Here is a 24461-nt window from a genome sequence, read left to right on the forward strand (position 1 = left end):
TTAACTCGACATGTTACTGACAACTACTTCTGTGATTCACCGTGTCGCGGACGCATTGAATTTCTGCTTGACTTGAGATAAATGGTGGGAGTAGTACTGTCTGTCCACGACAAGAACACTGCTAGACAATCGTCTATGTTTACGGCGGGCATTATAGAAACAGGTTTCGGTAGGGACGATCTCCATTTTGAATGGAATCGGACAGAAGTCTGGGAGGGGGGGGGGTATTCTTTTACTTGGCGTCAATGTAAAGCAATAAAAGAAAACCTGTTGCTCATTGGTCTTCTCGCTTTAGTCGCATTTGCACGTATCTTTATATTCCCTTAGCTTACTCCTTTTATATTTTATTGATCTTTTCTTTGGTTAATATTAACTGCATTTCATTATTTAATATATTTTTTTGTCTCTTAAATTTTGAAATCCTTTAAAATGTCTTTTCGATTTAAGAAAGGAGAGACTTTAAAATCACAAGCACGTAAAATTGTGCATAATGTTGCAGAGTTTTGCTCCGAAGAAGCTGCAGCAAAATCTTTGAAAGTTCCTTCTTCCACAAGCCATGAAAAGAACTGCTCAGGCGACTGGAGTATGGAATTCACTATTAGGAAAATTAAGAATGAAGTTTCGACACTGAACAAAACGGAAGTTTTGAGTACTCCTGGAAAGCACCGTAAAAGGCTATTCACCGAAATTGACGACTTCGACAAATGTGTAATTTGGTAAACGGTTCAAGATTTTTACGTCCAGCAAAAGAAAGTGCCTTCTTTAAGAAAATTACTTCCCGTATTGAGAAAGAAGTTGAATTTTCATTGGAATAAGGAATCATTGAGAAAAGTTTTACATTCAATGAATTTTCGCTGGAAGAAATGCGCGAATATAGAAAATTTCTCATCGAGAGACCTGATATTGTGTTTTTGAGGAATAACTACTCGCGAAAAATGAGCCAGTACTGAAAAAGTAAATGTCAGATAGTTTTCATTGATGAAACGTGGGTCGACAGTAATCTAACATTTAGAAAATGCTGGCAAAGTGATAGCCGAAATAAATGTAAATTCAAAAAATCGATTGATCGTTGTGAACTTGTGATCGTGTGTGACTTGAATTATCTTCAAATTCAGAATACTTTTAAATATAAACTTCGCGAAATTAATTATGCTGTAAAAAGCTTGTGCATATTGAAAATAAGTTACAAATCAAAGTTTGATTTTTAAAAATCTGAAAATTGATAGTATGGTAATCGTTAATTTTGTGTTTCGGGAAATAGTATATACATCAGAAAAATAAATAAATATAAATTTGGAAAGATTTCAAGCATATTTAACAATGAACATTTTACTTTATAACAAAATAAAAGCAATCTTTATAAAAATTATGAAATAATTACGATTAATTATGTTATAGTTTTTATGTTAAATTAGACAGAATACCTCGCGTTTGCCTCGGAGAATTTGATATTAATAATTTATATAAATTTAAAACGAAATGAAGACGATTAATGTTTTGTCATGCATGATTTTACTTCTTAATTATTTTTTTTTCTTCTTGTGCAATCGTTAGACATACAAATAATTATTCAGTTTTTCTATTTGATTTGTTTTGTTCTTTGTATACATATGACAGGAATATCAGATATTTTCAATATTCCGAGTATGCAAATAATTTTCAGCTTAGTGAATTATTTTTTTAATTTGTTTTCAAGAGTTAAATGCAATAATATTAAATATCGCCAATTTGGCGGTAAACGTTCCAACGTAAGAAACTTGAATTAATTTCTACCTCTGCGAAATGAACTCTTCCTACAGTAACCTGTTTCTATAACACCCGCCGTAAACATAGATGATTGTCTGGAAGTGTTCTTGTCGTGCACAGACAGTAAAAAGCACTTTATAAGAGTCCACCAAGAGACTTGAAATATATATTTCTAATATTTAAAGCTAAAATTAATCCTCTAATTATATGAGGAAATATAAAATTAATTTCGTAACTTAACTTAGGATAAAGTGAAGAATAGTGTGCCCCCGAGTTTGTCGCCAATATGGCAACCCATCGGAACGCTCTTCTAGCAACCCTAATGCTGTTTTGTTTACTGCTTTTTGCAATGGTTGAGTTAAGCATATAATTAAAAGTTATTTTCTTCTTTCTTTTTTTTTTTAATGTGAATACGAACATAAAATAATTATTCTTTTGCAAGGATGCTTGTTTGAAATTTTGTATTGAGAATGATTTGATATCGAACCGGCAGAATGAATGAGGCGTGAGTGGAATATATTTTTTTACGAGTTGGGAAAAAAAAGGATGTTTGTTTGAAATTTTGTATGGAGAATGTTCTGATTGCTTCTTTCTCCGCTTTTTTTTTTTTTTTTTTTTGGTTATGTGCTGTATCTGTTATCCACATTGTCCTTATGTTCATTGTGCTAACGAAGCTACTAGGCTCCTTCTGCTAGAGAAGCCGTAGGATGTTTTTTTAAGTTAAAAAATTCTGCCCGGTGCCTTCTACAGATGTTTTAAAAGTCCTAATTATATGGCGGGAAATGGTAACCGTAACTGTTCCGCGGAAGTATGTGTTTATTTTGTTTGCAATCTTTATTGGCGACTTGGCATTGCTGACGCAGCAAGGGGCACACTTTTCACACAAAATTCACTTTTACCCTTAACTTACTAGCAAATAAATCTTTTCTTGATTTTCTACTGTTCTACTTAGCATTTGTTAAATTTTCAAATTCTTTCACCCATTCTTTGATATCATCCATGGATTTTAAGTTGCACCTACTGGAAATTGTTTCACTGTTTTCAGCAATTTCATTTTCGCAATTCGGAGGCAATTTCTCTGCTGTTATATTCTCAGACAAATCCATTTAATCGGGAAGTAAACGGTAAAAAGAGTGAGAGAGATAATAATTACAAAACAAATCATAAAGGCAAATTCGTACTTTGGAAATTACAATATTACGAACTGAAACTCCATCGAAGTTTGCACGTAATGACGTCTAATTCTCTTAGCAGAGTCAGTGGTGGTACGAACCAATGATATTGCCCGATTTTCTTCCATACGTGAAATAGGGTAGAGAATGGGAATATGCTGCCAGGACCGACTGTAGCGAAGTTGTAGCAGATATTCGGGTATTCCCCATTTTCTTAACAGAGGAGCAAACCTTAAAGAATGCTGCACTGCGCAATTGCATCACGCAGGGTTTACCAGAAAGATCGTGTGTGGCGTTTTTTAGTAGATTTGGCGATAAGAAATGTAAACGAATTGGCGGCGACAATCAGGCTTCGAATGATGTCGGATAACGGCATTTGCTCATCTACATCCCCCAATATGTCTCTGAAATGTCGAGTGATATCTCTGAAACTTTTAGAGGTAACCTTATTTTTATGAATATCAAATTACTTAAAGTTTCTTGTAAAATATCAGATTATTAATTTACGTTCCCTTATACATGAAAGTTGAAGTATTGCTTGAAAAAGAGCCAAAAGATGATGTCATAAATTCTGTGAAAATTGTTCACCAGAGCATAATGCAAGGTGATGAGGATTTTTTTTAATGTGAACCATTTTAATGTAATTGTAAAGGTGATGAGAATTTTAACATATTCCTCAAAGATGTTGGCATTTTGCACACTTTTAATTTCTAATGCAGGTCAGTTTTATTAAATAATGATAAACTTATCTTGTGACTTTTTACAATGATTCAAAATGTATGTTTTTCATTAGGCATTAATTCTTATTTGGAATAAATGAAAAACTCTTTTTCATTTATTTGACTGAGAAGGAGGTTTATTTATCTGTCTCTGATTAAAATATCATATTGTAGAAAAGATATGCTACTCACATCAAAAAATATAAACAACTAGTGTTGTCAGATATTAATGGTGAGTTGTTTATATCAGCACTTGTATTTATGATCTCAGATATAACCACTTCTTACAGAGAAGTTATACATGTGTGGCCTGTTAACAGTATTAAATATGTAGAATCTACATTGTTTAATAGGAAAATAATCTGTAAAAAACATTTAAAATCTGTAATAATCTTTTAGATTTTTTTTAAATTTGTGATCACTAGTGATTGTTAATTCATAATAATCCAATATTAAACAGAAGCACAATGTTCAAAGTTCATAGAATGTTTCTAAATATATATAAACCTTTTGAATGCTTCATCCAATAGATCTTTTTAGACTCTTGCTGTGCTGAAGCTGACTTAGCTTATTTGATTAAAAATGTATGAAAAACTGGTTAAAGTGCACACAAAAATAGTATATCAATTCATTGTTCTGACCACAAATTTTGTAAGAAATATTAAGAAAAAATTTTCATCAAGTTTTATTTGCATCTCTTAGAAAACTTTGCATTTTTTATAGTTTAGTTAAATATATCTGTAAATTAGCATTAAAAGCATCCACTCTTAGCACAAACTGTTCAACAACATAATTATAGCATTTGTATGATATTGTCTAGCATTCAGAATAACAAATGACAATATGGTGTAATATCTTGCACTAATAGAATTATCTCTGTGTAATATTGAGAGATAGAATTTTGGTCTTGCCTGGTAGGTTTTTAATAACAACATAGTTGGGAAGAGGATTGTAAAATATTGGCAGTAAGTATTGAATTCAGCATTTTACTGACATAGCTGAGTTTATTAAAGTATTATTGACTTGGTAGAAAATCATCAATTTATAAGCTCCTAAAATGTTTTTATAGGAAAAGACAAGTTTAAGCAACTTTTATCTTATATAGCTAATAGATAAAAATTCAGTTTCATACTAACTTCTCAAATTCATTACATAAATAAAAAGAAATTGCTTGTACAGCAGGTGCGCTATTAAAGAAAATAATTATATATAACCTTGAAAGTATCACTAAGGCTATTTTAGAAATGTCTGTTTATGTAAAGGATGAGTTTGGCCTTATGTTTCATTTTACCAGGAAAATTTCAAATGAATCAAAAAGTAGGTTTTGCCGATATCCACAAATGTTAGATAGCAGTAATATATATTTGTATATAAAGTAACTGTTTGAGACAAAATATTAGGATATGCTTTCTATTTAAACTATGTATATTTTCCAATATTTTGACTAGATTTTAATTACAAATAATGTATATAATAAATTTTAATGTTAATGTAGATAATGAAAGTGCCAAATATCCAATTCAGATATCTGACGATAATTGAAGAAGCAAGAAAGGTTTTTAGATCTATAAACATATATATATATATATATTACCTGGGAGACCATGCTTTGCTCGGCACCTTTTTTTAAAATCGCAAATAAAATCCTGTTATATGGCTTTTTAAAGTTATAAGAAAAATCTAATTGAATTGTATACACGGGATCGCACATGAGAAAAACGCATGGGTGTCGAAAGCCCTAACTATTATTCCATCTCTGATATGCTTATGCAAGTCATGTATAGCCAGCCACATGTCAGTATTTAGTTATAAAAAATTGTTTTCCTGTGTGTGTGTAAAATTTTGTTTTTCAGGTAAGACACATATATAGATAAACTTAAAAAGCAACACCTTATCTAAATATAAAAATTGATCCAAATCGTTAAAGTCATTTCTGAGATGTACAATATATATATATTTAAGAATTGCTCATTTTAAAGTTATAAGATATATATAGCTCTATATTGTGTGTTTATTACTATTAAATATTTAAATGCAATACTCTCAAAAGTAATTTAATAGTATAATTGAATTTAATGAAACTATGACCATATTTTTTAAATTATATAGATGGAACTTCTTTGTCAAACATCAGATATAATTAATGCTATTTGTATAGGTATATTATTATTTAAAAAAACTGTTTTTATTTTGAAGATGATTTTGTTTCCTCTGAAATGAATTTAACAAACTGATATAAAATAACAGATTGCTTTAAAATTATCTGAAAATTATGTAAACAATATTTATATTATTTAAACAATACAACATGATGATGAAAATAATTTAAATTCTATTTTGGCCTTCGGCATATATATTTTTAAATAATTATTGCTAAGGAAAAATTCAGCATGGTGAACAAACTATATATATATAAACTTTAAACTGTAAGAGATTTGTTTTACTTGTTTGCAAAAATATTAGGAATAAAAATGAATAGTAAAAATATTTCAATTTTATTTACTTAATATTAGTTACTTTATATTTTAGATCTTATTAAATTTGATTTAAAATTGTTATAAAATAACTGAATTTCTCAATGGTTTGATACAAAAGATTGCTCACCTTGTCAGTGACTTTCATTTTAGCAAGATGCAACATGAATTCCTTATAAAATGTGTGCTATAAGGCAAGTCGGTACAGTACAATTATATGTATGAATGTTCCTTTTATGCAGTTGCAAAATACAGTTATTTTCTGCTTTTCATATGCTGTTTGCTGCCAAATTGAATGCATATAAAGGAATCAAGTCCCAATGGTTCAGCTTAAGTGGTTGTCCAGTAGTACTGGCTTTCATTTGAGCTGTAAATTTTTAGGATGCACTCCTTTTATTATGATTTGAAATTTTCACTGTTGTATCAATGCTGAGAAGAATATGAATCAGCTAAGGCAAGTTATTATAGTGTAGTTTAATTTATATATATTAATAAAAAAATAGTTGTTTTCTGCTAATAACTATTTTATTTTATCCCTATCATTCTTTTTAAAAAAATTGTTTTTTAGTAGGTTGTTGAAATTTTCTGTCTACAAAATAATAATAATGAAAATTTTGGTTTTATGTTTGAATTATACAGAAAGATATCCTATCCTTTACCAAACTCCAGTTATAATTAGTCATGCTATTGTGTATAATTGTATTATTAAAAAAACTTGTTTCGATTTTGAAGATGATTTTATTTCCTCTAAAATTATTTTTTTTAAAAATCATATAAAATGACAAATATCCTTAAAACTATCTGAAAATTATTTAAGTTCTGAAGATTTATTTAAATATTATTGTGAACACATTGATGAAAAATTGTTTTATTTAGCTTAGTCATCATCCTTGCACAGAATATCCAATCCATATATAACAAGGTAGCAAAGACAATTTATTAATACATCCATGATCACAAAACCTCTATGAATACAATATTGGATGTTTATCTAAATATTTTTATCTTTGAATTTAAATTTTAAACAAATGTGTCTTTATGTAAATTAAATATATTTTTGAAAAAATAATAATAATAATTTTTTTAAAAAAAAAACTTCCTACTGACTAACTAGCTATTTTTCTGTATGTTGTTTGTATTAGTTGAGAAAAAGGGATGTTGGAACAGAAATAATATTCTAGGACCGTTGTTTCAGTAAAAATATTAAGTGGGAAATTCTTGCATCAAGAGTTTGCTTTGCATTGTAAAGTAAGATTAATTTGTATAATGTTTTCACCTATGCATTATTTGTAAGTACTTCAAATGATAAGCAACTGATTTTTAACATTTGGCTCAAAACAAACACACACACATGCACATAAATTAGTATTTGTATGGAATTTCTGACCGCGGTTCAAAATTGCGAGGTCCGTTCCAAAACAGCCTTAGAGTCGCTTTAAAACGGGACGTTAATGTAACTAAACTAACATTTGTATGGAATTAACATACATTCAGTTTCTGTTTTCTTACACTTATCGGGAGAATAGATACAAATAGATTTCTGTAATTTATCTTGAATGTTTCACTTGAAAAGAATGTAGGTTTTTATTTGATTTTAATTTTTAATCATCAGTCTTTTAAATAAATATCTTATATATTTTTTCTCAAGCATTGTGTATACGAAATCAAATGATGCTTTAATACAGAAAAGAGGATTGCGACTGTTTCAGAAATTCAAATTCTAAGATAAATGATGTTCAACCTGCTGGATGGTTAAAAACATCGCTCTGTTCCTCAAAAATTTAAAAAAAAAAAAAAAAAAAAAAAAAAAACGAAGCACTGGTAACACAAATATAACTAAGAAACTAACAACACAAGCAGATAGCAAATTTCTAATTAAATAGCAGAACAGCGCTACCAGTACGACTCCACGTCTGACAACTTCCCAAGGAGGCTATGAACTAACTCCAGAATAAAAAGATTAATGCCTCGTGCGGACGCCTCCGCTTATATAGTCTTCCGATAAAGGTATAGACGTCATTTTCCAGAAGAATCTTGATCCCAAAAAGAGATAGGGACATAATTCTTGTATTTCTTAGACCCTTCACTTTCGTCACTACATTTGGGAATCATTAATTAATTCATGCAGCATTTCGAAAATACTTCTGAAAATATTTCTTTTTCTATTTAGACTAATATGGCTGGGAAACGGTGTTACAGATTGGTAAAAGTACGAATAAATATCCGTAATATTAATTATCAAGTGTCCGACTCACACTTTCACCCTGCAACTGATGATGCCACGAAGCAGCGCTAAGGCCTTATATTTCGATGGTTACGATACAAGCAAACAAGAGCACAAATCTAAAACCTTCAGATTAAATTAAGCATCTCCTTCAAATTAAGAATTTTCGGAGTTTCTTCCAGAAAAGCCACTACCACATAGAAAACTTAATTTAGTCCCATATTCGCCTACCCTGCGGACGAAATTTTAGAGACATTGGATTTTATGTAGTTTGGTTTAGTTATATTAATGTCTTGTTTGAAAGCAACGCAAGGGCCTATTCGGGATAAACTTCATAATTCTGTACACCAGTTAGAAGAAGCAGATGATACCTAAGCTGACATCCTCCTCCCTATAAACTGTCTGGACGTAAGGACATTTGACTCATGATGTTTGATTTAACGTGCACCAGATTCACATTCATACTCAGTATCCTTGGTATCGGGTTTCGAATCTGGTGACTTCCGGCTCCAAAACCGATACCTTGCAACTAAGCTAAGCGGCCCATGCTAAATTTGAACATAAAATGAAGAAATTTAATTTTTTTACTTTGTGTTATCCGAATTTTTTGAACGCATATGTCGAATAAAAAAAAGGATATCGCTATATGGGATACAAAAATATATTACATACAATGTGACATGTGTGAAGTATCGACGCACGAGACAGAAACATTCTACTATGTGCAACTACATATATATAGGTAATGATATCTATTAATCTAATTTTAATTTTAATTTTTTATTTGTTATCGTAAATAAGCCCATATTACTTTATTCAAAAAATTTCTCTTATTTCTTGATCTAAATCCCATTTTTTATTTAATTATTTCTAACACGCGCTCTAGAAAATTGCTCGAGCTATAATTCTCACACTACAAGCGAAGGTATAAAAATACCGAATGTGAATAGCTTTCCTTCTAAAAATACCTAAGATTCCTTTTGGGGGGGGGCACCTCGAAATGAGGATGAGATGCTTCCGGCATGGTGGTTGGATCTCGCCACCCTGGAGGGTACACTAATAGGTGGGGGATCTGGCTCCTCCCATCGATGACGGGACGTACTTCCTTCGGGGAGGGTTGTACCGTGGCCGGTGACGGCCCTTAGGACTCAACCACAGTTCCCGCCAATGTTACTGTTGCGGCGGTCCGGTCATTCAGTTTTATGGTTTAAATCCGTGTGCCTTCGGGCGGGTCGGAGAGTTAGATGGTTGACTTACCTGAATTGATACGTGTCAAAGAAATCCTTATAAGAATTTCTCAATCAAAGCGCTAAATGAAAACAAACTTCCTTAACTTTTATCTTGTGTCCCGATGTAAACAGACGCATTTCAACGGTTCTCCACGTGTATAAATCATGCCCTTCCGTTAAATAAAACATTGAAGTTAAATTTCCAACTTCTTTTCTATTCGATCACTCATCTGCAAACTTATGTTACATATATAAAATATTGTATAGAAGCCCTGTGTATTAAAATCAAGTATACTGATATATCATTAAATGTGAATTTCAGGCATATAATATATCATAAATTTAAAAAAAGGTAAGAGTTTTTTTTTTATTTTTTTTAAATTGTGTTATTTAGTGTTGAACTATAAATAGTATAAAACATTTTAAAGGGTAGAACGAAGAAATCCTTCTGAATATCGTATTGGTATGAAAAACACGCGCTAAAACTCAATTATATAGCCTTTTGCGTTTTTAAATTACAGCATGCAAATGAATAAACAGGCGTTGAACTTATGTGACGTAATAGCTCTGAATTATGACGCTTGTCTACAATGCTAATGATGAAACTCTGTACCAAATTTCATTTATTCAGTATATCGAGTTTTTATTTTCTTGTATACAAAGTATTGAAATAGTCAAAAAAATTCGAATTTTGACGAACATATATTTTTTAGACCTCCATAAATAATGATAATAACAAATAAAAAAAATTAAACAATTTTAGCATTATGTTTCATTGTGACAAAGAAAACTCAAAAACTGTTTGAGCTAGACGAATGAAAGTTAGCACACGGTCTTAATATCCAGTTTGTAGATTTTAATCAAATGTTGAGCAAAATCTACTCAAATGAAATTTGGCTATCCAGGTGTTCGAATATAAGTTAACTACGAAACAAAGAGGGTAAATAAATAAAATTGGGTAGACAGATTTAACATCTTTAGTGTAGATACCTGTCAAATTTTGAGCCACATCCAACGACGCGTTGATTGTCTGTCGGTCTGTTCATTCAAACGCTATAACTCAAAGACGCAATGACTTAAATATATCAAATTTGGTATGAGCCTTTGCGACTACGATTGCAATTCTGTGACAGATTTTGATTTCAATAGGGTGGGAAAACGCGCCTAAAACACAAATTTGATTTTAGAATTCTATTAACCACATGTCAGGGATTAAACCACCGAAAAATTCGCCAAAGATCACACGATAGATTCAGTAAAAAATGCCAAAGCTTAATATTTCATACTTGTTCGCCAATACTCATGAAAGACATTCTCTGTAATAACGTCTTTATGGGAGAAAGGACATCCTTCAGAATTCATAGAAATCTACAATTTTAGTGTAAGGTCCACATAGCAAATATTATTTTTCTATTTTATTAAGTTTCTGAACAATTATGCTCACGGACTGACAGACATGATTCCAGAAATGTTCATTCTTCGGAAACCTCGAAGAGAAATTTTCGACAGTTACAATATTTTTTCTTTGCATATTTCATATGCAAGAAAATAAAAATAATGGTAATAAATAATCATTATTATTATTTTCTAGCATACGGAATATGCGAAGAAAAAGTATTGTGAATGTCTAAAATTTCTATGGATTGAAATAGTCTGACAGAAAAAGAATGTGAAAAAATGGAAAGAAATTACGTTTACTTTTAATTCCTCCCCCCCCCCAAACTGTGAACATGCCAAGTCTATTGAACACAGAACTTGAATAATTAACATCGCACCCCTGAAAAGGCTCTTGCAAAAATACGAATGAAATATACAATTTAAGAAGTTTCGATTTTCGAAGCGAGTTTCACTTTCGCTTAGAACGTTTTATCGCGCTGAAAGTATCATGTGACGCCTAACCTTGAAGTCTGGCTACTGTCGGTCAAAATTAAACTGAATCAAATGATTGCATGTTGCCCGCTGACGTGATGTCCTCTCCTTCGTCTTTTAGGAATATATATAATTTAGAATTATTTTTCTGATGTCATGTGCTTTATTCGAACGCTTAATAAGGTGAGTATTTCTTTTCTTTTTTTAAGTAGAATGAGTGGTTAAGAGATAATTCAATTAATCATAAAAGAAAATAACATTAAACATTTTAACAAGACATGTAAACATTTGGTAAACGACTTTTAATAAAGGCGCCAAATCAAATGCTCCCCCGAAAATTGATATATCTTTTTAAAAAATGAAAATAATTTATCAAAAATTTATTTAAAAAAATCAGTATAAGCTTTGAGAATTTTCTATATTATAATACTCAATATAACACTCAAAATACTCTTTTTTTAATACTAGCAATGATGAAATTCAATATTTTAACAATCTACAGAACAGATCTTTGAACCTACAGTAACCAAATTTGGTAACTGTGTACTTAAGAAAGCGTGAATGTATACTTCAGAGCCCCTCCCCCTTTTAAATTTTTAATTCAAAATTTGATTATAAAAATTGTGTCAAATTTCGATACAATCGACTGTTTTCTAGTTAATAACTTCTGAAAAAATTATCTACAAAGGGTATTTTTATACAATTTTTAAAGAAAAAGATTTATCTATCTAATGATATTGATTTTGATGATGATGCAGGAGTGAAAGTAACAAATAAGTTGTCTCAAGTAATTCGAACACAAGTTCGATATAACTGGAATATTCTGAAAATTATTGCATAAATGGTAAAATCCTATGAAAATAATGCAACTGGATTTTAAAATTATATTTTAATATTTACAACACATTTACAGAATCTTTGATAAAGATACAATTCTTAAAAATGCGGTTTAAGTCATAGAAATGCGTTATAAAGTATACAAAAAGAAGTTAAAGAATAATAAATAAATTGCTTATTACAAGAATGCGATAAATAAAAGAAAAAAAAATGTTCAAAAACACCAAACGATATTTTCGCGATTCTTTGTGGCACTAGATTAATTAATTAAAACCAAACGATAAATTACTAGCGTCATCTGAAAGTGACGTCACTTTGTAGAAAACGGAACAGATTTAAATATTATATAAGTTGTTCAATCTGATTTTTATAATTATCGTGATCTGCGATCAAGGTCGTTCTGATAACTTTAGGCTCTCTTTACGTGAGGCAAAAGGGTGGAAAATAAACTGAATATGAACGTAACCTTGGAGGAGAGGGGAATTACCTGTTTTGCTCACTTAAAAAAATTTTTAATTGAATTTTGTTTCTTGTTGTTAACTTTCATAAAATGTGGCTTTTTGTGAGATTCCATGTCCAATCTTTTGTTACAAATTATAAGCTAATTCAACCTTTCTGCAAATTCGGTGAGAATAACACAAATAAAGCGAAATAGATGATGTAATATTAAAATAGTATTTAAAATAAATGTTAATGTAAATGTTTAATGTTTTAATAAATGTTTTTATAGTATTTAAAATAAATGTTCCTTGAATAAATGTTTTAATTTATTAATGTATAAATATATAAACATTTTGTCATTGCATATAACTCTCCTTTAAATGCTCTTTGATGTTAGTTCGCATTATATAACATTTTTTATTGTTGTTATTTCAAATAATTTCTTTTTTATTTTTATGTTTCTTCTGTTCTTAGTTAAAATTTCATTTCAAATTGTTTCAACATTAGAACGAGAAATTTATATAAACAATGGCAAAATATTTATATAATATATAAACATTTGTCATTAACCAGATGTTTATATAATATGTAAACATTTTGTCATTTACATGATCATTGTTTAAATGTTCTTTGATATTAGTTTGAATTATGTGGCATTTTTTGTTGTTATTTCAAATAATACATATTTTTTTAATTTATATGTTTATTCTGCTCATAATTAAAATTTCATTTCAAATTACTTCAATATTAGAACGAGAAATTTATATAAACAATCACAAAATGTTTATACAATGTACAAACATTTTGTGATTGTACATGATTATAATTTAAATGCTCTTTGATATTAATTCAAGTTATATGGCATTTATTTTTGTTATTATTTCAAATAATATTTTTTTTTTTTTTATATTTCTTCTGCTCTTAATTAAAATTTCATTGCAAATTTTTTTCAATATTGGAACGAGAAATTTATATAAACAATCACAAAATGTTTATATAATATACAAACATTTTGTGATTGTACATGATTATAATTTAAATGCTCTTTGATATTAATTCAAGTTATATGGCATTTATTTTTGTTATTATTTCAAATAATATTTTTTTTATTTTTATATTTCTTCTGCTCTTAATTAAAATTTCATTGCAAATTACTTCAGTATTAGAACGAGAAATTTATATAAACAATCACAAAATGTTTATATAATGTACAAACATTTTGTGATTGTACATGATTATTCTTTAAATGCTCTTAGATATTAATTCAAGTTATATGGCATTTATTTTTGTTATTATTTCAAATAATATTTTTTTTTTATTTTTATATTTTTTCTGCTCTTAATTAAAATTTCATTGCAAATTTTTTTCAACGTTGGAACGAGAAATTTAAATCATTATCTAAGATATGATAACAAATAACTGCATTCCTCGTTTCATTAAGATCAAATTTAATTTACTTATTCTCAAACTTAAGAAGTTTGGATTGAGTTAACACTAAAAATTATCAGTTTTTGATTTTTAAATTTAAAAAAATTAAATTATTAATTTTTTTATCTTTGAATTATTTTTTCATTTAAAAATATTTTTGAAGAAATAATTTTACTTGTTTTATAGTATTCGTTTGTTTTGATCTTCAATTTTATTTATCGTTTTGGTCAAAAATAAGCTTTTATTAATTTCAGAAATTTTAATTGAAAATTATTTCGGTGAATAACTTTAGTTCCAAATTGTTAATAGAAAGTTCAGAAATAATGAATTTTGCTTAAATTTTAATTAATTAAAAACTAAACGAAAGTTCGACGCTTTTTTTGCCATACTTTCCGAAAATAGTAAGATATTAACGGTTACGGTAATTTTCATAATAATATTTTCCAACAATTTTTTTCTCACAAAAAAAAAAAAAAAAAAAAAAAAAAAAGCCCGCGGGACCTGGTGGTAAAGTCTCGGCTTCGGAGGTTTTCAGGTTCGAGACCCGATACCACCAAAAACCATCGTATTAGCGGTCTGGTGCACGCTAAATCCATCGGGGCCAAATGTCCTCTCGCTGGTGTGATGATGGAAGTTTGGAGAGGGGGATGCCAACTCAGGTGTCGTCCTTGTCATCTAACCCTGATTCAAAATTATGAAGTCCGTCCCAAATAAGCTCTAGTGTTGCTTTAAAAAGGGACGTTAATAAAACTGAAAAAAACTAAAACTCACAAAATAAAAATAAAATATAATTAGAACAACCACGTTATGCTTGCGTGCAGGAAGAAAAGCTTTTATGAATGTGTTGCCATCATGCTGCAAAAAGCTCAAATTATAGGATTAAATTAATTGTCATCTTAAACTAAATATAGAAAATTTCAGTTTTTATCACGAGTTTCTATTAAATGAATTAAGTAATGAACATGATATTTTTATTTTCTCACATACGAAGTATAGGAAAAGTATAATAATCGTCAAAAAATTCGAATTCGAGATTTAGACGAAACTCCACGTTTTAGACCTTCCTGAGTTCGAGACACACATTTTTTGGAAAATATACCTCTGTCTGTCTCTGACAAAGATAACTCAAAAAACGCTATAAGCTGGATGAATGAAATTTGGTATACAGGCTTCAAATAGAATTTACAGATTTCTATTACAATTTGAGTACCGAATATTCGAATATAAGTTAACACAATAAATACAAAATGAAGAGAGTTAGATAGATAAAATTCGGTACATAGATTTAAAATCTTTAATATAGACACCTACCAAATTGTGAGCGAAATCCAACAACTGGTTGGCCGTCTGTCGATCTGTACTTTCAGAATCATGTAAACGCGATAACTAAGAAACGCAAATGATTTGAATATACCAAATTTGGTATGAGATTTTGTGACTACAATTTTTAACAGCATGCCATGGACTAATCGCCAAAAAGGCATGCCAAGGTTAACACGATTGATTCAGTAAAAATGCTAAATTCGCGCCAAAAGTTAGTATTTCATAATTATTGTAGGCCAGTGCCGTGCGAGATGTTCAATGGAATAGCATCTTTATTAGAGAGTATACGAGAAAGTTGTGGGGTAATCACTCCCTCTGGTTTAGAAAAATAAATACAAGAAAATTGTTCCTTTGAATTTTTAAATATCTATATTATTAATTCAATAATTCAAATATGATTAAAATTTATTTAAATCAAATATGATTAAATTTAATATATACAAAATATCCATTATAATCGGGACCTAACAATTAATTTCCAAACCGTTAGTAAAAGGTATTCATATCTATGAAGAAAAATTATCTAAATGAAGCAAAGAATTATATTTTATGTACTTTGAATCAATAAATGTTCTGGTGAAATACAGAAATTCTAACTTTTTATACAGACCCTCGGATCTTATGAATCATATTTTATAAAATATTTTTGAGACACTGATAAAAAAAAAGTTCCTATCTTTTGCTTCAAAAACTTATTTGAGTCCTGAAAATCTGAATATCTTTATTTTTATAAAATTGCGCGATTTTTTACCACTTCCTTGACTGCCTCGATGAAAATTCTTCAATCAGCGCCCTGAGCTTCCCCAATTGTATATACTCATATTTAAAAATAAATAAATAGAAAATAAATGTTTGAATTCAACAAAAAAAGTTTTTGTGTTAATTGAAATTTAATTGCTTCCATTTCAAATTTTAGAGGAGATGATAGAAAATTAGAAGAATGTATAGTAAAATGAACAGAGCGGCGTAGGGCTTTCTGTAATAGCATGAGTGACATGGCTATCAAAATTTGGAACTTGAAAATATTTTGGCTTTGGCTGGTCGTCAAAGGCGGCTTGTAACAATCAAGTACGATAGGAAAGGAACAGAATAAATAAAAAGTGACTAAATCTTAAAGAGGGGATGTGCCTATTTATTCCAACGAAATGGAGAAATAGCTGCCTCTGACTGTCTTTTTATTTAATTTTTATGAATAATTAATTGATAATTTCAAGAAGTTTTTTTTATGGAAATTTAAAATATGAAATCTATTTTGATTAATTACGACAGTAATAAAAAAAATTATAGCCTTGCAAAAACATTAAACCTCATGACACGATGTTGTAAAATTAGCACAATTTCCCTCCATTTACTAATTAAATATTTGATTGAGTAAATTGGGATTATTTTAAGTCCAAGTTTTATTTTTATTCTTCGCGGTTAAAGAATGGTTAAATGTTTTAGCAGATTTTACAAGTTCTCTGTCAGAAGATCAACAACAAACCCATAAATGCAAAAAGACTATAGAGAAACATATTTAGTGATTATATAAGTTCAAAAGAAGATTTTGTCGAAATCTTTTTGAGCAAGCATTTATTTGATGCGTATGATTTTTCAAGTGACATTGCGGACCAGTCAAAGTTAAAGAAATTAGATCCTGAGAAGGGTGGGAAAGCTAAAACCCCGAACAACTCAGAAGTTAAAGAGAAATTCGATTTGAAGGAAATAATTAGGAATAATTAGTTAATAATAATTAATTAGGAATAATTGATAAGGAAATAATCAGTTTTAAGAATTCAGATAAATTGAATTTATCAAACCTATGTTCCAGAGGAATTGTTTTTAATTATTATCCTAAAAAGTACAGGTTATGTACAGGCAAAAATAATCACATAAGGATATGAAGATTTGGAACACACTTAAGATGAAGGAACTTTATAATCGAGCACAAAGCACCTTTCTTGTAGGTTTGCGTTTCGCTCGTTGTTAAGTCGACTGCACTGTTTCTAGAGCTCCGTCAAAACATGAAGGTGTGCGCCCTTGATCAGTTCAAAAGGGGTATTATTACTTTATACTGTCCTTAAGTTGTTAGGATACATATTAGAAATACAGTTTCCTAACAACTTAATTAGTAATAAACACATGGAGCGCTAGAAGCCCAGTTTTCATGTACACAGGATGATTCAAAAGTTTTTAGACAAACTTTAAGAGTATGTCAGGCTTACAGGAATCAGCATCATTTTCACATGAGGAATGGGGGCGAAAACGCGAATCATGCCCAGTAAAAAGGGCTCTTTATTTAAGAATTTGGTTAAAGAAACGAATACACAAGATGTACTATACAACTCAGGTTTATTGGGGTACCGATTCTTAATTTATCTAGTTGACTCAAACCTGCGAATCACATCTTCTGTCTAATTGCATATTAATCGCCTCTTGAAGCAAGTGAGTCATATGCCGTGCTCACACTCGGCCAGTAGGCAGAGCATGCATAGAAAGGCTGAAAAATGGTGTTCGGTCGATGACAAGTAATTGTCCCGATGGGATAACAACATGCCGCTATATTGTATTTTTTCTTACTGCGCATGCGTTTGTAGAATTTGGCGAGTTTTTTTGACGTGAAAAAATGAATCATTTATTATGGATTAATTCCGACATTTTTTGCTTTTTGATGCAAAACTTTTTTTTTTTTTTTTTGCAATTTTTTCCTATAGTTTTCCAATGTTGCCTTTTTTTTTTTTTTTTTTTTTTTTTTTTTAATTTCACCATGTTACTTTGTGCAAATGTCCATCATTTTAATACGATACTCAGTAAAAAAAAAGGAAAATTCAGGGGCGCCAAAATGGCAATTAATAGGTCAAGCATGGAATGCCTGAATCTATTTTATGAAATTATGGCAAACATAAATCAGTCCCTTTTTGTGCATGTGCTGTCTATTGGCAGTCTTATAACTGGCAGAATGTAAACCCGGTATTACAGTTAATGTATTTATTTGGGCCTTATAAATCGCACTTGCCTCATATGAAATATGTTACTTTTCGTCCGTAGTTCAGCGATGATTCACACACAACATGTTCACACGGGATCTCACGATAAATTCAGTAAAGATGCCAAATTCACGCCAAAAGTTAATATTTCGTAATTATTGTTCGCCAATGTCATAACAAGGCATTCTCTGCCTTGACCATGGTCCATAATTTTTTTCGGAGAATGGAAGATAACACCTTGATTAGAATATGCGAGAAAGGTTTTGGGAGACTACTCCCACTGGTTTACTTTGTAAGCAGGGAGGGGGGAGGACGATGGGATTAAGAAATTAATCCTTAAATTTAAGTTATTTAATGAATTTAAATTTAAGTGAGATCGTGGTAAAAAAAATTTTTTTTAATTTTTTGTTTTTTTTTTAATTTTAAACGAGTTACGTGTTGTTAAGAGAAGAAAAATTATATATATATATATTCATAAAATCTATTTATTTATCTATTTAATTTTATATATATAAAGTACATTTTATCACTTATTCTCTTTTTGTATTATTTTCTACTTTTAAATTCTGAAATAATTTTTTTTTTCTCAAACTTATTGGTAGGCTATCAAATATTTATTTTAGTAACTAGTTTGATAGATAATTAGTGAAAGTATTAAAGTAGTGTATTGCCGTTGAGAACACACAGGTGTTGACAATTTCAAATATTATCAAGAAATCAGTGAAAAATGGAAGATAAAATTCCATTTTTACTGAAATGAAATTAAACAAGTTAAATAAAAGTGTTTAGTAAAAAAACATTCTGTGGCATATATCCAGTGATGTAGGCGGGGATTAGAAGGTTTGTAGATGTCTGGGCGCCACCCTTATGGGGCACTATGGGAACAAAACATGAGTGATTAATAAAGCTGAATTGAATGAGTGATTAATAAAGCTCATTATCTGAATTCAAAAATATCATGAAAATCGCTATCTATATTTATTAATCCCTTGGCCTATTAATTTATTTCCGAATTAGCTGACATATCCAATTTGGGACATTTATTATTTTTATTCCCAGAGCTACAATTGGCAAAATTTATATTAATTTTCTGTTTGTAAAAAGACAGAAAATTTCTAACACCGTTGCCAATCTGGTGGATTAAAGCTTTTTCAAAATGATTTGTTTCGGCTACAATGAGCTACACGCGTGAAATTTTCTGGACTTTTTCGAAAATAACTCATTATAATAGTGAACTAATTCAGTCCCCATTGTGTAAAAGGCGCGTGCAACAAATGCAAAGGCAATGTAAATCCATTCAAGTTCTGTATTCCACCATAAATTATCAAAATATTATTTCTCTATAAATAATTAGATCATAATTAATTAAATAAATATACCAAATTCCATGACTTTAGTGCTCTATGCGCTCATCTAAACTAGCTTCAATTAATTCTAATCTCTTCCTAAACTTACAAACTACAGTAACTATTCCAAATGATGATGTGGAGGTAAGTGCTCGTGACCACTTTCTCACACCGCGGTACTCCGAAACATCACGACGTTGCTTTTCCTCTTATTTTAATTCGTGTAATATAAGAGAATTGGAGGTTTTGAAGCATTTTAAAATGATTTTTGCGTTTTATATTACTTAATACTTTTACTTAATTGCAGATTTAAAGTTAAAAATTTAGTCATTGGATGCTTTGTCATTGCAGGCAAAGGGGTTAATCCAGTGATGATGATGATTGGGGTTTTAAAAAAATTATGTCCCAGGTAGAGATGCATAATCCACGATTTTTTGAATAACAAATAATATTGGCTATTGTTATTTTTAAATATGCGCTCCAAATATCTGTTATTTCAATCACATTATTAATTAAAAATTATTACTTAATATTAAATATAAAATTTATTAATTGTAATTAATACTTAATTTACTAATTTAAGTAACGTGTGATTGAATTAATTTATCTGTTTCAGCTTACTTCTTAAATTTTTTTTTCTCAAAACTATTTATTTAATTTATTTATTAGAGTGAACCATTTTCTGGAAAAGATGAGTTAAAAATATATGTCATTTCTTTAAAATGTTTACTTTAGTCCTATATTCTACCAATAGATGGCGCCAGCAGTAAACATAGTACATGTAATCAAAGTCAATCATGTCACGAGCAATAAAAAATGATCCGTATGGAATAGTGCATCATCAAATACGAATATCGGTCACTCCCGTAAAGTGGAGCGGTGGCTTCGCACTTTCCAGTGAAGCAACGCACTTTCCGGTGAAATCACCGCTCCGATAAATTTCAGTGATATGCAATTCAATGATACGATACGATAATTCCAATAACCGGTCCGTTCACTTTTCAATCCAATCACAGATTTCTTTCGAGAGCTGCCATTGGACAGATCGTATCGATTCTTACTTTCCAGTAAAGTCACCGCTCCGGCAAATTTCAGTGATATCGTATCAATTGTTACTTTCTATCGTGATCCAAAACCTGTAATCGAAATATCACCAGTAAGATCGTATCAAGGATTTGAATCACACCCCTCTTTGAAAAGTATTGATCACTTGTATTTGTGGCTTTTTGATATTGGTTACGTAATAACCGCTCTTAAAATATTCGTCATCCCTGGTCCCAGGCATCTGTTAATCTCGCTATGAAACTGTATTTTGTAACGAAACTTGTTCTAACTTGGAACGGACTGAATGGCTCACTGGCAGTATGCTGTGCACCGAAAGCGGCACTTCGCATCTGACTGCAGGCGAGTTGCCTAAAAATTGTTTTGTTATTGATTTAATTTCTTTTATTTCTCGTTTGCTCTAGAATGTTCTTATAATTTCTGTATCTTTCTAAATCTGGAAGAATTGAGTCATTTCGTCTTGTGGATAAAAAGAGATGTAAGATTTAGTTCCTTGAATAAAGTCTCGAGTTGAGATTAATTATCTTTGACTTTAGTTAACACATGGTTTATTAACTTCCTAACTTCATCTACGCGATATTATAGTATTTAATTCATTCATTTCTAACATATGCATTTTTTTTAATCATTCACATCATTTTTTTTCTGTTTAATTTCAGGTATAAAAAAGCCCTTTGAATGAATCCAAAGTGCCTGTTACCATCACATGGAGTTTATAGATTTTGAGGCGGAAAGCTGTGTCATAAACACGGTCTTGGAAATCAGAATCGAAGATTTCCGCACCGCTTCTGAACTGGTCGGCGAGGAAGACAGAGATCCCCACCCCTTGGTAGAGAGCATCTACGCCGCGGTATATCCCAACGGAATAGACGAGGAAACTGAGGGTTGGCTGGTTGTCCTTCCGGATGTGGATGTCAAGGCAGGACGCATCCCGGTGAACGACGTTCTATCGTGGATAGTGAGTGTCATTGATGTCGAAGGCAACCCCACTCTGCCCCGATCTTTTGAGGGGCATTACGGTGACTTCCAGCACGAGAAATATTTAGAGAGATCTTTCATCCTCGACCGAGCGGATGAATTGCTTGCCGATGGCGCGCTAACCTTGCATTGCGATATTTATTTCGCTTGGAATGGTGATAAAGACGTTTCGGCCAGGCGTACGCACGAAGACAAGAAGAAGAAAAAAGAACGACTACAACCTCTGTACAATTTTTTGCGCTCCATACAGAAGGCAAGAATCGAGAACGGCTCTGAAACGGAGAATTCGAACGATGCCTACACGATTTATGACTTCACGCACCAGATCCTCACCTTGCCACAGTTCCACGAGCTGAGAAAGAGCTTCGGTGTCCACGGTATCGCCCCGTCGTTCTCGTGGCCCAGTTCGAGATCGGAACCAAACAGCAAAGACATTTTGGAACACGTTTGGACAATCGATACACATCCCGACAGGTTTCTTTTGTTCCTGGACGAGAAACGGGAGAATGTGGGGTCGAGACTCATGAAAGCCTCACCTTTCATCACACGATGTGTGAGCACTCCGTTGAAAAAGGAGAAACGCATCGAACTCTGCAATGTGGACAGTGAGACTTTCGTAAAGATTCTGTTCTTTGTAGAGAAAGGCATGCTCCCCCCTTCCAAATTCGATGAACTCGTGCACGTTTACAAAATATCTCATTTATGTGGAATGAAAGAGCTGCAGGAAAAATGTTCTGAGCAGTTAGTGAAGAGTCTGGAATTTCCAACAGATTTCGAAGAACTGGAGAGGATCGCCTATCTTTACTCGGATGAACATTTATCAACGCTCTTGGATATAAGTTGCGAAGAAGACGTTTATCCGCTGCTATTTGGACGTCGATTGGATGTGGATGGCAGACTAGATTCCAAATGTTATATCTGATTAATAAATACTTTTATTTTATAGTGATGGTCGTTCCTTCTGGTGAGCTCCGTGCATATTTCGTAACAATTGGCTCTTGCGAGTTCGCAAATTGTACAGACTAAGTCTATGGCAAAGGATACCGACGTGCTCTGATTGGTTTAAGCCTTGGCATCTTTTTGGCAATGTTTTGCACTCATAATAGTCTAGTTTTCGCTTATTTGGCTCAAACTTTGTACCTTTCATTAGTTTTATGGCAGATACGAGTGAATATCAACACGACCTAATTTTTATTAATATAATTGTTTTCTCTAAATATTACTAGTAATACTACCAATACTAATTAATAATAATAATAATGATAAATATTACTAATAATACTAGTAGTACAAGTAACTAATGTTGTTTATGCACATAAGTATAAAAACAAAATGAAAATAATTACTCAACATATGATGCAGCAGTTAAATAATTCTTATTTTTCTGATTTTCATGCCTTTATTAGATAATTTATGCAGTCATTGAAACTTGTTGCTGAACGTTTGTTACTTTCCCGTCAAATATATATGGGGAGATGATTACTTAATGCCTAAAACGTATAAATATGTAAGCTTTAACGGAAAATGTGATTTCGTAGCTAATTTTTTTAGTTAGATCAAACTAATATTAAGAAGAAACACACACAAAAAATATTTTTAATAAATTGTAATTTTTATATTTCCTGAATTTAGGTTTCAGGATTTGATCTTTTCTGCTGAATATGTATTCCAGATTAATATTACGTGTAACCCGTAAAAAATAGGGGAGGGTATAAATTTACAAATTTTATTTATTTTTATAAAAATATATTTCGGTATGGCATCTTTTTGGTAAAACATTGCCAAAAAGATGCCAAGGCGTAAACCAATCACAGCACGTCGGTATCCTTTGCCATAGACTTAGTCTGTACAATTTGCGAACTCGGTTGGCTCTTTAGGAAAGAATTGAGAATTCAAATTACTTATGGAATAATGTATATTATTTATGGAATAATGATTGGCTATTATTCAGGCATGTCTGAGAATTTTAATCTTATATCAGAGGTTTCCAACTTTTTATGGATCACTGCCCCCTTTTAAAAGAAAACTTCCAATGTCCCATTTTCCAATCTAATAATATTACTACTACTAATCGAACAGGAATTCTTAGTATTTTATCGATTCTCTTTTTGCATCATTTCCATATTTTTAGCAATTAATTCTTGACAAATAAGTTTTTTTCTATACTGAATCGAACATATAAGTGCAGATTTTCATTATTTGATAGCTTTGATTTATCGATTGTATAGAATATATTCAAGGCTTAAGTAATCGCATGATATTTCAATGTCTTTAGCAAACTCATCTCATCATTTTTAACTATATTCTTCCTTTCATAAAAGAATTTTTCTATGTTATCTGACGTTATCTTGTGATGAAAAGGTTTTTTATTGCCTCCTTGATTGCCATATAAATTAATTCCACGCCAACTGTCTTTGGTTTTCTCGCTTTGGTTATTAATAGTGACATGTTGTATTTAGGCTCGTAGTCAATGATCTCAGATGAAGACAAAATTCAGAAGACGACGCTAAATGGTTTAATAGAGTTAACTGTTTTAAATATATATATATATATATAATATTATGAAAATCTATTTATATATAAAATCTTAACTCTTAATAACTCGAATGTCAACAATGTAATATAAACAAACCGATATACTAATATT

At 30.7% G+C, this 24461-nt stretch overlaps 2 protein-coding genes across 6 annotated transcripts in view; one reads left to right on the top strand and one right to left on the bottom strand.

Moving 5' to 3' along the window:
• The window catches only part of LOC129957151 (ATP-dependent RNA helicase DDX19A-like), a 64210-nt gene that overhangs the window by 25995 nt on the left and 13754 nt on the right, over positions 1-24461 (bottom strand). The gene's annotated exons all lie outside the window — the stretch shown is intronic.
• Positions 3067-22759, top strand: LOC129957152 (uncharacterized). Of its 4 annotated transcripts, none has more exons than XM_056069323.1 (2): positions 3067-3358; positions 21496-22759. In XM_056069323.1, exon 2 carries the CDS (start codon positions 21543-21545, stop codon positions 22734-22736), a length of 1194 nt encoding a protein of 397 aa, XP_055925298.1. In that variant the 5' UTR covers positions 3067-3358; positions 21496-21542; the 3' UTR covers positions 22737-22759. The 4 variants fall into 4 exon arrangements, with proteins under 4 accessions (XP_055925298.1, XP_055925301.1, XP_055925300.1 ...); XM_056069326.1 differs by lacking the exon at positions 3067-3358 and adding an exon at positions 3408-3637; XM_056069325.1 differs by lacking the exon at positions 3067-3358 and adding an exon at positions 6382-6565.

Source organism: Argiope bruennichi, chromosome 11, assembly GCF_947563725.1.
Source record: "Argiope bruennichi chromosome 11, qqArgBrue1.1, whole genome shotgun sequence".
Taxonomy (NCBI): Eukaryota; Metazoa; Arthropoda; class Arachnida; order Araneae; family Araneidae; genus Argiope; species Argiope bruennichi.